This window comes from Otolemur garnettii, unplaced genomic scaffold (genome assembly GCF_000181295.1).
Source record: "Otolemur garnettii isolate 467f Iridium unplaced genomic scaffold, OtoGar3 scaffold00066, whole genome shotgun sequence".
Lineage (NCBI taxonomy): Eukaryota > Metazoa > Chordata > Mammalia > Primates > Galagidae > Otolemur > Otolemur garnettii.
Genome location: NW_003852461.1, coordinates 3,619,661 through 3,632,417, shown reverse-complemented (window position 1 = coordinate 3,632,417; position 12,757 = coordinate 3,619,661). Strand labels below are relative to the sequence as shown.

The 12,757-nt window shown below is 42.0% G+C and overlaps 1 protein-coding gene across 2 annotated transcripts in view; it reads right to left on the bottom strand.

Moving 5' to 3' along the window:
• PRKAA2 (protein kinase AMP-activated catalytic subunit alpha 2) overlaps positions 1-12,757 on the bottom strand; it is a 50,171-nt gene that overhangs the window by 29,239 nt on the left and 8,175 nt on the right. The window contains exons 1-2 of one of the 2 annotated variants that reach the window (XM_023515107.1): positions 3,609-3,794; positions 3,378-3,519 (exon numbers count right to left, since the gene is read on the bottom strand). In XM_023515107.1, coding sequence (XP_023370875.1) covers positions 3,378-3,519; positions 3,609-3,741 — 275 coding nt within the window. In that variant the 5' untranslated portion in view covers positions 3,742-3,794. Of the gene's footprint in view, positions 1-3,377; positions 3,520-3,608; positions 3,795-12,757 lie in introns of those variants that run through there. The other variant, XM_023515108.1, reaches the window with a different exon arrangement.

Genomic DNA, 12,757 nt, shown 5'->3' with positions numbered 1-12,757 from the left:
AAGTTTTTATATCCTCATGACAACCACAACTGCTTACTGACCAAATGTGATTTGTGTTTTTATTGGGACAGAACAGGTACTATCACACGTAGATACCCCAAATGGGCAAAATTTGCGTTCAGAGCCAGCATTCTAAAAGTAATGAGGTCAAGACCAATCCAGAGGCATCCTTCCCTTCCCCACTTTCATTCTGTTACAGTTTCAGTAATCTGGCCATTTCAGCTTTCTTCTCTCAGGAAGTGGCCACTCAGTAGAGAAAGCAAAGAGATTTTGCTCAGAAGTCACTCAGTTACTTGAATGACTCACTGATATTACAGCATGGAGGTGAAGTCACATATGAACTGTTCCAGTTAACTGAAGCCTACTTAGAATCATGAAAGAGAACTGGAATCTCTAGGCTGCCAATTCCTGCTCTGGGCCAATGCTCATCAAATACTAAGCATTAAGCCAGGGCCAATACATTTAATACTCAGTAACACAAAGGGGAAGCCCATTTTAAAGTTAAAGAAACAAAGGATAGGAGAGGTGAGTCACTGAGCTGACGGTATTTTAATTCTCACGATACTCTCTATAATCTTTTACATACATATTCTGGCTCATGTCTAGCATATAAATCTATGTGCCAAATCCCAGCATAATTGGACTAACCACTCACTTACAAGAATGATGCTGTATTGATTTCTTATTGCTACCATACTTCAAACTTAGAGGCTTAAAACAACACAAATCTATTACTATATTATAGTTCTTCAGGTTAAAAGCCTGGCACACATCTCAGTGGGCTAAAATCCAAGAGCACAGCAGGGCTCTGCGTGCTTCTGAAGGCTCTGGGGCAGAATTTCTTTTTATTCCCGGCTTTTTAAGACCACTTGCAATCATGTCCTCTGTTCATATTCACTTTCCTCCATTTTCTTCTATTCATTTGTTTATTCATTTGTTTATTTTTTGAGACAAAGTCTCACTCTGTCACCCTGGGTAGAGCACCGCAGCGTCGTAGCTCACAGCAACCTCAAACTCTTGGGCTTGAGCAATCCTCTGGCCTCAGTCTCAGAGTAGCTGGGACTACAGGCACCTGCCAGAACTCCTGGCTAGTTTTTCTATTTTTAGTAGAGACAGGATCTCGCTGTCACTCAAGCTGGTCTTGAACTCCTGAGCTCAAGCAACCCACTTGCCTCGGCCTCCCAGAGAGCTGGACTGCAGGCGTGAGCCACCTGCCCCTCCACTTCCCTCCATTTTCAGCACCAGCAACAGCCAGCCGAGTGATTCCGCACCTTTTCATTCTGACCTTGCTTCCGTACTCAAATCTCTTATCTTTGCCTCTTTTCCTCTATCCCTGTCTTCTACTTTTAAGAACCACTGTATTTAGGGCAGTGCCCGTGGCTCAAAGGAGTAGGGCACCGGCACCATATACCAGAGGTGGCGGGTTCAAACCCAGCCTAATTAAAAACTACAAAAAAAAAAAAAAAAAAAGAACCACTGTATTTATATTGGGCCCACTCAGATAATCCAAGATAATCTCCCTATTTTAAGGAGATTAGCAATCTTACCCTCTACCGTGCAACCTACCATATTCACAGGGTCTGGGGATCAGGACATAGACCTTTGGGGGCCGTTATTCTGTCTACCACAGCAACTCATCAGCTGAACAGTGTAACTCCACAGGGTTATCAAGTCATTCTCCATCAACACTGACATTCAAAGACTCCTCTGTTAGGCTAAATATAACGTCAGACTTCAATGAACTAGCAACAAAGCCTCAGAGATATTAGTAACATTTTTTTTACAGTGTACTTATAGGAATAGGCTTTCTCTGCAACAATCTTATTTGACTCAAAATGTAAATACAGTCCTGTACCTCCTCCTACCATCTCTACTATTAAACTCATTCACGATGACTTACTTTTTACAAAACACCATTATTTGTCAAGTTATACTACTGATACTGCTTAAATTTCATTGATTTCATTATTTTATCTGTATTTGAACTGTTACTTTATTTTGATTCATAATTATAATGTAACTATACACACATGCAATTATACCTGATTCTTTGTTTCTACATACTTAACTGGAAATTTAAAATAATTAAGTCAAAACCAGGGATCCACAATTTTTTAGAAGGGATTTAAATCACTCTCAATGAAGTTTTAAGGATGACTGGAATGCTGGAGTGAGATTAACGGCATAGCATCTGAAGTCAGATCTCACCTCAACTGCCAGCCCTGTGACTTTCACAGCTGTGTGACCTTGGATAAGCTGCTCGTACTCTTTAGAAATGCAGCTTCCGGCTCGGCGCCTATAGCTCAACCGGCTAAGGCGCCAGCCACGTACACCTAAGGTGGCGGGTTCAAATCCCCAGCCCGGACCCGCCAAAACAACAATGACGGCTGCAACCAAAAAATAGCCGGGCGTTGTGGCAGGCGCCTGTGGTCCCAGCTACTTGGGAGGCAGAGGCAGGAGACTTGCTTGAGCCCAGGAGTTGGAGGTTGCTGTGAGCTGTAATGCCATGGCACTTCACCCAGGGGGACAGCTTGAGGCTCTGTCTCAAAAAAAAAAATAAAAAATGCAGCTTCCTTGTCTATAAAACAAACCCAGATAAGAGGCTTCTCATGAGGATAAGAAATTACATATGTAAAATGGTTGGGACAGTTCCTAACCATGATCAGGTACTCGATGCATAAGATTAATATTCATTTCACAAGACTGTATCCAACATTTAAGATAAAAGATAATGTTTGGTGTCTAACACGTTACATTTTCTCAATAAATATTAAACTACAACTTCAAATAATTTAAAGGAATGCCTAAATTTCTATGGATCTAGTCAACTATAAATTATCATATCTTTCAATTTAGTGAATTAGCTTATTTATTAATCTATTAGTATTTACTTGTCTTTTAATTTTGTAACTTATCCCCAAAAAGTTCATCTGCCTTCTTAAAAGCTTTACTATTTAATTGTGGTATGACGTTCAGTTGTACAAGGAATATACTGTGGTGTATAATATTTAACATTTGCTTTCTATCTTTCCACAAAGAAAATACCCTGGTATCTTAATGAAAAGTGACTACAGAGAACCCACTGAAATGAAAATCTAGGAATACAGAAGCCCTGGCCTATGAACTGGATACCAGAGATAGGAGTGACTTCCGAGGCTGCACTGATTATTTGGAAAACAGTACCAATTCCAAAATCAATGACTTTTAATTATAACCAAGAATATGCAAAAAGGACTGACCAAGGTAAGATAATCAAACATTTGCTGAATATAAATATGAAAAAATATCTTTGTAAAAGCTTAACTGAAATAATTATCTGTAAAATTCTTAAAAAAACAGATCTCTTTTTTTGTAGCATCAGATAGAAAAATACTTACAGTTTGATAATATGAGGATGACGGAAGAGCTTTAGATTTTGAATTTCTCTTTTAATTTTTCCAACCACATCTAAGCTGCGAATCTTCTGTCTATTTAAGATTTTAACTGCGACTTTATGGCCCGTCAACTGATGTTCTCCAACTAGAAGAAAGAAAAAAATCTGCTGTCAGGCCAGTATCGTCATTTGTTCAAGCTCCCCCCGCCGTATCTGGGATGTCTACTCATTGTACCAATAAGCATTGCCCAGAACTGACGTCGTCTCTTTACACTCTTGTGTCTTCTACGAAAGTGCGTGCTCCTTGAGGATAAAAACTGCGTCTTAATCCTCTCTGCATCCTCAGCACCTAGCACAGAAACATTCATTCAACACTTTGGGGAGAATTACTGAATTCTACGTTCCCACATAAAAATATCAGCAGCTTTAGAGCCTTACGGACGGAAAAGCATTCACTGTGCCTTGTTTCTCTATTTCTTCTCTTCTGTTTAATGCTGGTCACTGACTTACAAAAGAATAAATAATTGTTATAATAAACTAAAAATGCACGACTGGTTCTGTTACTATTTCATCTGAAAAGTCACAAGTAGCCCCTGTTTTTGCCCCTTCCATAAAGCCTTCCTGTGTTCCCTCCTGTGATGGAATCTGTAACTCCCTCAAACCCTCACACTGTGTTTGTCAAGCTCATGCGTCACCAATTTTAAGCTATTATAAACATTTGCGTTGGTGACAAGTCATATGACCTTAGCTATCAGCTCATACCCTCCTGGAGTAAGACGATCAGAGCTCATCTGAATCTCCCAGGAGGGAAGTCTGTAAGAACAGTGGTTTTTACACAGACACGCTAAGTAAATACATCTTCTGTGAAATGAAGCAGTCCTCCATTTCCATATAATACACTCACGGCTTGTATACACATTAGTGGCGCATCCTTAAATCTTGTATACACATTAGTGGCGCATCCTTAAATCCCTCAAGCTGGGAACCAACTTGTCATTCATCGCTCTGATTTTCCCCAATTCTACTCTAAACCTTCACCATTCCCTCAAAGACCTATCCAGCCCTTGACTCCTTTTAGCCAAGAACTTCTATTTCTTTGGAGGAAATGAAGTCATCAGGAATGCTGTCCTCTATCTCAAAGGCTTAACGTTCATCCACAAGCCTCTTCCGTCCAGTCTCAGAGGTGCTCAGCCCTCCTCCTGCCCCAGGTCAGTCTGGTCAGCTTACAGCCCGGCACCCATCTCGTCTCCATTCTCCTCGTATTTGAGTTTTTAATGGCTCTTTTCCGCCCCCATCCACATCCCGTACCCAATCTTCCATTATCCTGTATCATCCTGTGGTTCCAACACTTACCTTATCGACACTTCCCGGCATAGCAGCCTACACTTATGATCCTTCCTTCCTCCCTTATCTTATCACCATCCCCAAATCCACTGCTATCTGGCTCCCACCTTCACTACCGTCCTGAAACCAACCAGTCAGGAAAGAGCCACTAATGATCAAGCCAAGGCTATTTCCCAGTTTTCAGATCACTGGGTCTCTGTTTCACTGAACCACTGATTACTGCCTCTTTTTCGGTGGCACCGTTCTCTCCTGGTTTTCCTCCTAACTCTCAGATGGCCTCTTCTGCATCTTCTGCCTAAAGGTTCATGTCCCCAAGTCCCTAACGTAGACCGAGGTAAATCCTTCCCTTACCTCCTTCATCTCTCATACCACTCATATGCCAATGATTCTCCTCCTCCTTGACGTACACGAGAACCTCCTTAGCTGACCACCGCCCTAATCTTCATGCACTGGACAAGCCCCCTATACACGTATCAGCACAGCAGACCCAGTTCCTTAAGTTGATCGCCTTTGTATGTCGACAGTTTGTTACAGTCCTTTGGGTGGTCAACTAAAAAGGTATTAAGATTAACATCCCACGAGCATGTCCAATTCATCCGGGAGGTTGTACCATCACACACTGTTCAGAATACTCTGAAACTCAGAGCCAGAACCCAGTGTGGTTCACACCGGTAGGGAATCCAAGCACTTTGGGAGGCTGAGGCAGAAAGATTGTTTGAGGCCAGGAGTTCAAGACCAGAATACATTAAGAAGATTTGGAACTTACTTCAAATTCTCAATCCTGCTGAGCAGCCATATATGAGCTGATGGAAATAAATTATAATTTATTCCCCATGTAATTTCTTGAATTAAGAAGTTAAAGAGCTCTATAAAATTATCATCCATTAATGGTCCATTTTCTTTATTCTAAATTTTAGCCAAAATATGCAAGATGCTCTCTAAGGCTATGGGATTTTAGGGGGGAAACTCCATAATTACCCAAACTATGCCTTTCATAATTTTATATTGGATGAGGTGAAGAGCTGTCATACAGAAAAACGAATGAAAATTCACATGTTGTTCTAGAAGGAAGAAGTCAGAATAATGGATAGAAATGATTTCAACTAAGAGTCATCAGTTCCATGTTCCTACCTCCTGTGCCACCACTCTGGTCCACATAGAAAATGTCACTTTTTAGAGGTTAACTATTGTACCTGGAACATACTTTTCTTCACAAGATATACAAGACTAACATTTACTTGATTCTCAGTCCATCTCTTTTCTTTTTCTTTTTTTGAGACATAGTCTCACTTTGTCACCGTTGGTAGAATGCCATGGCGTCACAGCTCACAGCAACCTCAAACTCCTGGGCTTAAGCGATTCTCTTGCCTCAGCCTCCCAAATAGCTGGGACTCCAGGCATCTGCCACAATGCCCGGCTATTTTTTTTTATTGTTCTTGTCATTGTTGTTTAGCAGGCCCAAGTCAGGTTCGAACCCATCAGCCCTAGTGTGTGTGGGCCAGCGCCCTAACCACTGAGCTACGGGCACCAAGCCACCAGCTATTCTTTTAGAGATGAGGTCCCACTCTGGGTCAGGCAATCTACCCACCTCCGCCTCCCAAGTGCTGGGATTACAGGCAGCCCTCAGTTCATCTCTTGATACTAAATGGCAAGGAGGCAGACGTCAGACCACTTGTAATCTTTGCCTATTGTCAAAGAGACACAGCTGCAGGCCACGGTAAGTCAGGAAAACAAGGCCCAGAGAGGTTAAGTATTTTCCCATGGTCGCTCAGCTAGCAGGTCCCACCATATGGGGCTAAAATTTAAACCCCAAGAGCACGCCTCCAGGATCAGTGATCTTAACTGCACCATCCAGGATTCCTCAGTCACTTGTTCGGAATGCCATAAGATAATTTCCTGCATTAAGTAACCGCGTGGACTAGATCAAGCCTAATTCCCTTCCCAAATCTAAGATTTCTCTAGTTATACCCCAAAGGATCATTCTACACTGAAGGGTATAAATTTTTAAGCCACCCTAGCCTCTTGATGACTTCGGTTGCCAAGTTCTGGATGGTTTTCAGTTCTGGCACATTTTTCCTGATCCACAAGATGCAGTGACTTTACACAGCTGTATCATAAAGCAGTAAATACGCAGCTGTTTTAAACAAAGACAAGATTATAATTTTTCAAATTTCCAGTATCACTCCTAAATGAAGCCCAGCAATTTTTACTGCCAGTGCAGATGCTGTAATTTTAAGAAGCACAGTCTGGAGCACTTAATCTATCTGCATATTATGCCACAGTAACTCATGCTACACACTTCTTTGATTTTGATACATCATATACATCATATAATTAAGTATATTATCATATCTAATAAAACAAAGAAAACAAACGATTAAAAAATAAATTACTATTGGTCATGATGGTAACAGTCTCAGCTGAGGTGGCAGAATTGCTTGTGCCCAGAATTTTGACTATAGCCTTGGCAATACAGGAAGCCCTCATCTCTAAATAATTAAGTAATTTTTTAAAAAAATAAATTACTTAGGCCTGAATTATAACCCTTATCTACTAGGATTAAACAAAGGTTGTTTCTACTGTAAAGGCTATGGAAACTATAAACGCTACAGAAGAAATTCTGCAAAAAAAAAAAGAACTGCATAATTTGAATGGTGTCAGAGAAAGGAAAGCTTCAGTCCACATACACACACACACAAAAAATAGGCCAGGTGCACTGGCTCTTGTCTGTAACCCTAGCACTCTGGGAGGCCAAGGCAGGTGGATTCCTTGAGCTCATGAGTTCAGAGACCAGCCTGAGCCAGAGCAAGACCCCATCTCTACTAAAAAAATAGAAAAACTGAGGCAAGAGGATCACTAGAACTGAAGAGTTGGAGGTTGCTGTGAGCTATGACAACCACAGCACTCTACCCAGGGTGACAGCTTGAGACTCTGTCTAAAAAAAACTCTATCTACTTAATTTCACATGTTCCACTGGACGACTATGTCATGTGGTATTTCTACGTGCAAACTTTGGTTTGTAAGCCATTTCTTGGTGCTTGGATAAAGTTTTCTTGCTGGAATCATGACATTTATAATTCTTCCAAGAAATTATTAGCCTATGTAAGTAAAATCAATGTTATCACCATCTTTTGTCTGTACAGAATAAGAATAAATAAAATCAAGTCTATTACTGGGTTACCAAACACAGACAGAAGAAGTTTCTTAAAATTTTCAGAGTATGTTTGTGGGGGGTGGGGGGGTCCGACTCAAAACTTAGGCTACAAAAATGTACACTAATTCCTTTAGGAGGGTCCTCAAGTGAAGGCACGCAGAGACTGCACAAAAATGGGCACAATCGTTCAGACTGTCTATAGTAGTTAAGTCATAATTCAGGTCTTCCCCCAGAAGCATGCAGGAACTTCAGGTAGGAAGTGCCAGTGTGACGGGTACCAGGGTTTTTTAACAATTATTAATGATTCTTTCCTACAAATCTGGGAAGGACAGCTAGGAGGTGTGTGTCCACATGTGTGCATACATGCTAGACATTTTACATACACTGTTTCATTTTAAGCTTATATAAACCCAGTGAGGAAAGTTTTATAGATGAGGAAACTGAGGCTTAGAGAAATTTTTAAAAACTAGTAGTAGGCTCGGCGCCTATAGCTCAACCGGCTAAGGCGCCAGCCACGTACACCTAAGGTGGCGGGTTCAAATCCCCAGCCCGGACCCGCCAAACAACAATGACGGCTGCAACCAAAAAATAGCTGGGCGTTGTGGCGGGCGCCTGTGGTCCCAGCTACTTGGGAGGCGGAGGCAGGAGACTCGCTTGAGCCCAGGAGTTGGAGGTTGCTGTGAGCTGTAATGCCACGGCACTCTGCCCAGGGGGACAGCTTGAGGCTCTGTCTCAAAAAAAAAAACAAAAAAAACTAGTAGTAGACAAAAAACAGCATTTAAATCCAGGTTGTTAAGGATTATGCTACACTGTATTCCACAGTTACACAACAAAAGATTGATTCAATGTCTAAAATAATACTATTAAAAGTATTATAGACTCTAAGAGTCTAGATAGCATATATATTAATATTTTGGGGTTGGGGAGGAGTAACATTGAGAATTCCAAGTTTAGATGCTAGGGACACAGCCTTCTAGTTAACAAAGGAATTTGGGGGTACAATCCAGGTACAGTGTTCCCCTCATGGCTCTAGGAGTCTTAGAACCAGACCTCGAAATTGGCAATTAAGTTTAGAGAGTGGGGGGGAAGGGGGACAAGAATGAATGAATGAAAAAAGAGCACAGGTAAGTTCTGGGCTCTGGTGGGCACACTGTCAAGTCCTCCGTCAGCTCCACAATCCCCTTTTCTGTAGACCCCACATTAGAAACTTCTCTTTCCAGCAGCGCCTGTGGCTCAAAGGAGTAGGGCACTGGCCCCATATACCGGAGGTGGCAGGTTCAAACCCAGCCCTGGCCAAAAACTGCAAAAAAAAAGAGAAAGTTCTCTTTCCACTAATTTCTTTTGACCAAAGCGTCCATGTTATGAAACACTCCAGTCGCTCCAGCTCCAGGTCAGACCAGCTGACTGACATGAGGAAGCCGCAAGGGAGAAGATTCCAGAATTCTTTATGATGGTGCTGGAGGGAAGTTTGGGGAGTCAGGTCAAATCATGATATCATACAGAACGGAGGCGCTACTGATAACAGGAAGCTACAGCCCATTCCACATTCACCGTGCACTGTGCACTTAGTCGGAAACTTGGAATAAGGAGGGGAATGGAATGATTTATGTAATAGTGGAGGACTGCATAAAGTTTCACAGGTGTACACGGTATTTATGTCCTAGACGCTTTGCCCTACAGTTCCTGCACCATCAACCATTCTCTCACCTCAAACGCTGGAGTACAGATATTTAGAACTAGTTGGAATTCCTCAAAGTACAGGGCTTTCCCTCATTTCCAGGGCTAACACATGCCCAGTTCATGATAAGCATTCAGTAAATTTCAGAGGGATTTTACGTGGTGGAATAAATGAACGCAGTTAAATATTTGCATCAAACCATCTGCATCTACAGTGACAATTCTCCAACGCTTTACCCACCTACATCTCATCTGTCCTTCAAGATTCAGCTCATTTCCTCCAGTGAGGACTCCCTAACTTCCATCCTATCCCCCAACCTAATCTGACAACTCAACTCTCTGGATATACTCCCACAGTTCCTCTGTCTCATGCCACCCAACACCGAGAGCCGTAATAAGTAGCTATGTCGCCGCTGGTACTCAACTCTGTCTTCACACCGACCAGCTGGCTCCTTCAGAGCAGGGCGTCCTGACCACTGTCCCAACACAGGGCTTGACTTTACAACTGACTCTGAGCACTGTATGGATAAGGTGCACGCCTGACGCTAGTGTTTGGGGTGTAGGAACACATGAGTTAGACAACAGGCTCTAGCAGTATTACTGCTCTAGAATGAGAGGGGTATGCTAATTAGGGGTCTTAGTCACTCTTATATCTGAAGTAACCCAACAAATACCTGTCAAAGAGAAGACATTATCATCTATCCCAAGTCCCAAGGAATCCTATGTGATACTGTGTCCCACAAGCTCCTACTCGTGGGAAAGTATTGACACAAGAAAAAATCACCACCGACACCAGGACTACAAATCACTTCAGGTCTAAGCATTACAAAGCTACATGCCTTACAGAAAATTTAGAGAAGGGCAGATCCAGGGGGTCAACAAACATGAAAAGGCCCTCATTTGTCCTCAGGGAAATGTAAATTAAAACTACAAAGCACAACAAGAGCACGACACACCCACCACTACAGCGCCAACAAAAAGAGATGATACCGTGCATCGGAGAGGACACAGAACAACTGGTACTTTTATACGGTGCTGGTGGGAATGTCAGTGGGTGTAAACACCCAGGAAGATGACAGATGGGTGCAGAACTACTGAAACTGAACAGGTATATACTCTGTGACTCAGTGACAGAAATGCACAAGCAGAAAGTTCTCAACTGCTTCAAGATCTCCACGGGAAGGTCTGAAGGCTGAGGCTTTCCCAGTACAAATGCTTAACGCTCTTAAACTTTAAGCAAAGATCTAAGAAATGAAAAGCTGTACATGTACACCATGGAATATTATGCAGCCTTTAAAAAGGTGGAAACTTTACCTCTTTTATGTTGACATGGATGGAGCTGGAACATATTCTTCTCAGTAAAGTATCTCAAGAATGGAAGAAAAAGTATCCAATGTACTCATCTCTCCTATGAAACCAATATATAAGCAAACACACGTCCATATGAAAGCTATAACCCAACTATGGCCCAAGATGAAGGGGAAAGAGAAGGGGGAGGGGAGAGGAGGAGGAGGGGAGAGGAGGGGGAGGGAGGGTAATCGGTGGGACCACACCTATGGTGCATTTTATAAGGGTACATGTCAAATCTACTAAGTGTACAGTATAAATGCCTAAACACAATAATTAAGAAAGTACAATAAAGGCTATGTTAACCAGTTCAATGAAAGTATTTCAAATTATATATAAAACCAGCACATTTTACCCCATAAATGCATTAATGTACACAGCTAAGATTTAATTAAAAAAAAAAAAAAAAAAGCAGGCTCGGCACCTGTGGATCAAGTGGCCAAGGTGCCAGCCACATACACCTGAGCTGGCGGGTTCGAATCCAGCCCAGGCCCGCCAAACAACAATGACGGTTGCAACCAAATATAGCCGGGCATTGTGGTGGGTGCCTGTAATCCCTGCTACTAGGGAGGCAGAGGCGGGACAATTACTTGAGCCCAGGAGTTGGACGTTGCTGTGAGCTGTGATGCCATGCATTCTACCCAGGGTGACAGCTTGAGGCTCTATCTCAAAAAAACAACTAAGAAATGAAAAGTACAGTATACTATAGAAAAGTGCTAGCCAGGGTGGGTTCCAAGGAAGGAAGAGCAGACAATTCTGGAGCCCAGGAGGCAAAGCAACTTGGGAAGGTAGTTACAGTATCAACAGAAAAAAAGGTAGTTCTGAAAAAAGATAATGAGGATGGCAATAATGAGTGCCTCCTGCACCTGGGCACCTTGTATGTGTACACGTCTGCACACACACACATACACACAGTCATTGGTGTGTGCATGCGCATGTTACGTGCTTTATATACCATTTCTTATTTAAATCCTAAACAAGAATTTTGGCTGAGTGTAGTGGCTATGCCTATAATCCCAGCACTTTGGGAGGCTGAGACAGGATGATCGCCTGAGACCAGGAGTTTGAGCAGCCTGGGAAACAGCCAAACCCTGTCTCTGCAAAAAATAAAGAAATTAGCTAAGCAGTCTCAGCTACTCGGGAGGCTGAGGCAGAAGAATTTGACTGAGCCCACAAGTTTGAGGTTGCTGTGAACCATGATGCCACTGCATTCTAGCCTGGGAAACAGAGAAAGTTTGTCTCAATTAAAAAAAAAAAAAAAAATCATACAGAGGAGAAAAAACTAAGATTCACAGAGTTTAAAACCTTACCCAAATTTCATTTAAGAAATTAATATTAGAGCTGTGATTCAAGGCTATATCTTGCTATCTTCAAAGCAATTCTCAGGGTGAAAACCTGTCTGCTCCAGTCCCATTTCCTAAGAGTCCTGAAGACTCCAATTGCCCCTGATCAAGAGAGACTGGAAATAACATTTGGACTAAAAAGAAAAGTATGAGGGATTCAATGAGTTCACACAAAATGCATATTGCAAAAAATCTTCGGTTTGGTTTTCAAAAAAATTCTGTGCCAAAATAAACTCGTACTGACTTGTTAAAACATGTCTGTAAAGGATCTAGTTTGAGGCACTAAGAAGGATAAGACAGTAAGTTTGAAAAGAGCCCCTGTCAGAGCAACATAAATTCTATTAAAATTGAAACAAGAACAAACATCGAATTTATAGTGAAGCTGGGCGGGGGAGGGGGGGATGGTGAAACCACTGCTGCTTTATGAAAAGTTTACAGGGACAAAGCCCCAAATAAATCAGCAGTTTACAAATGGAAACAGATCATTTGTTTGAAGACAGGATAAGGCAATGATGAAGC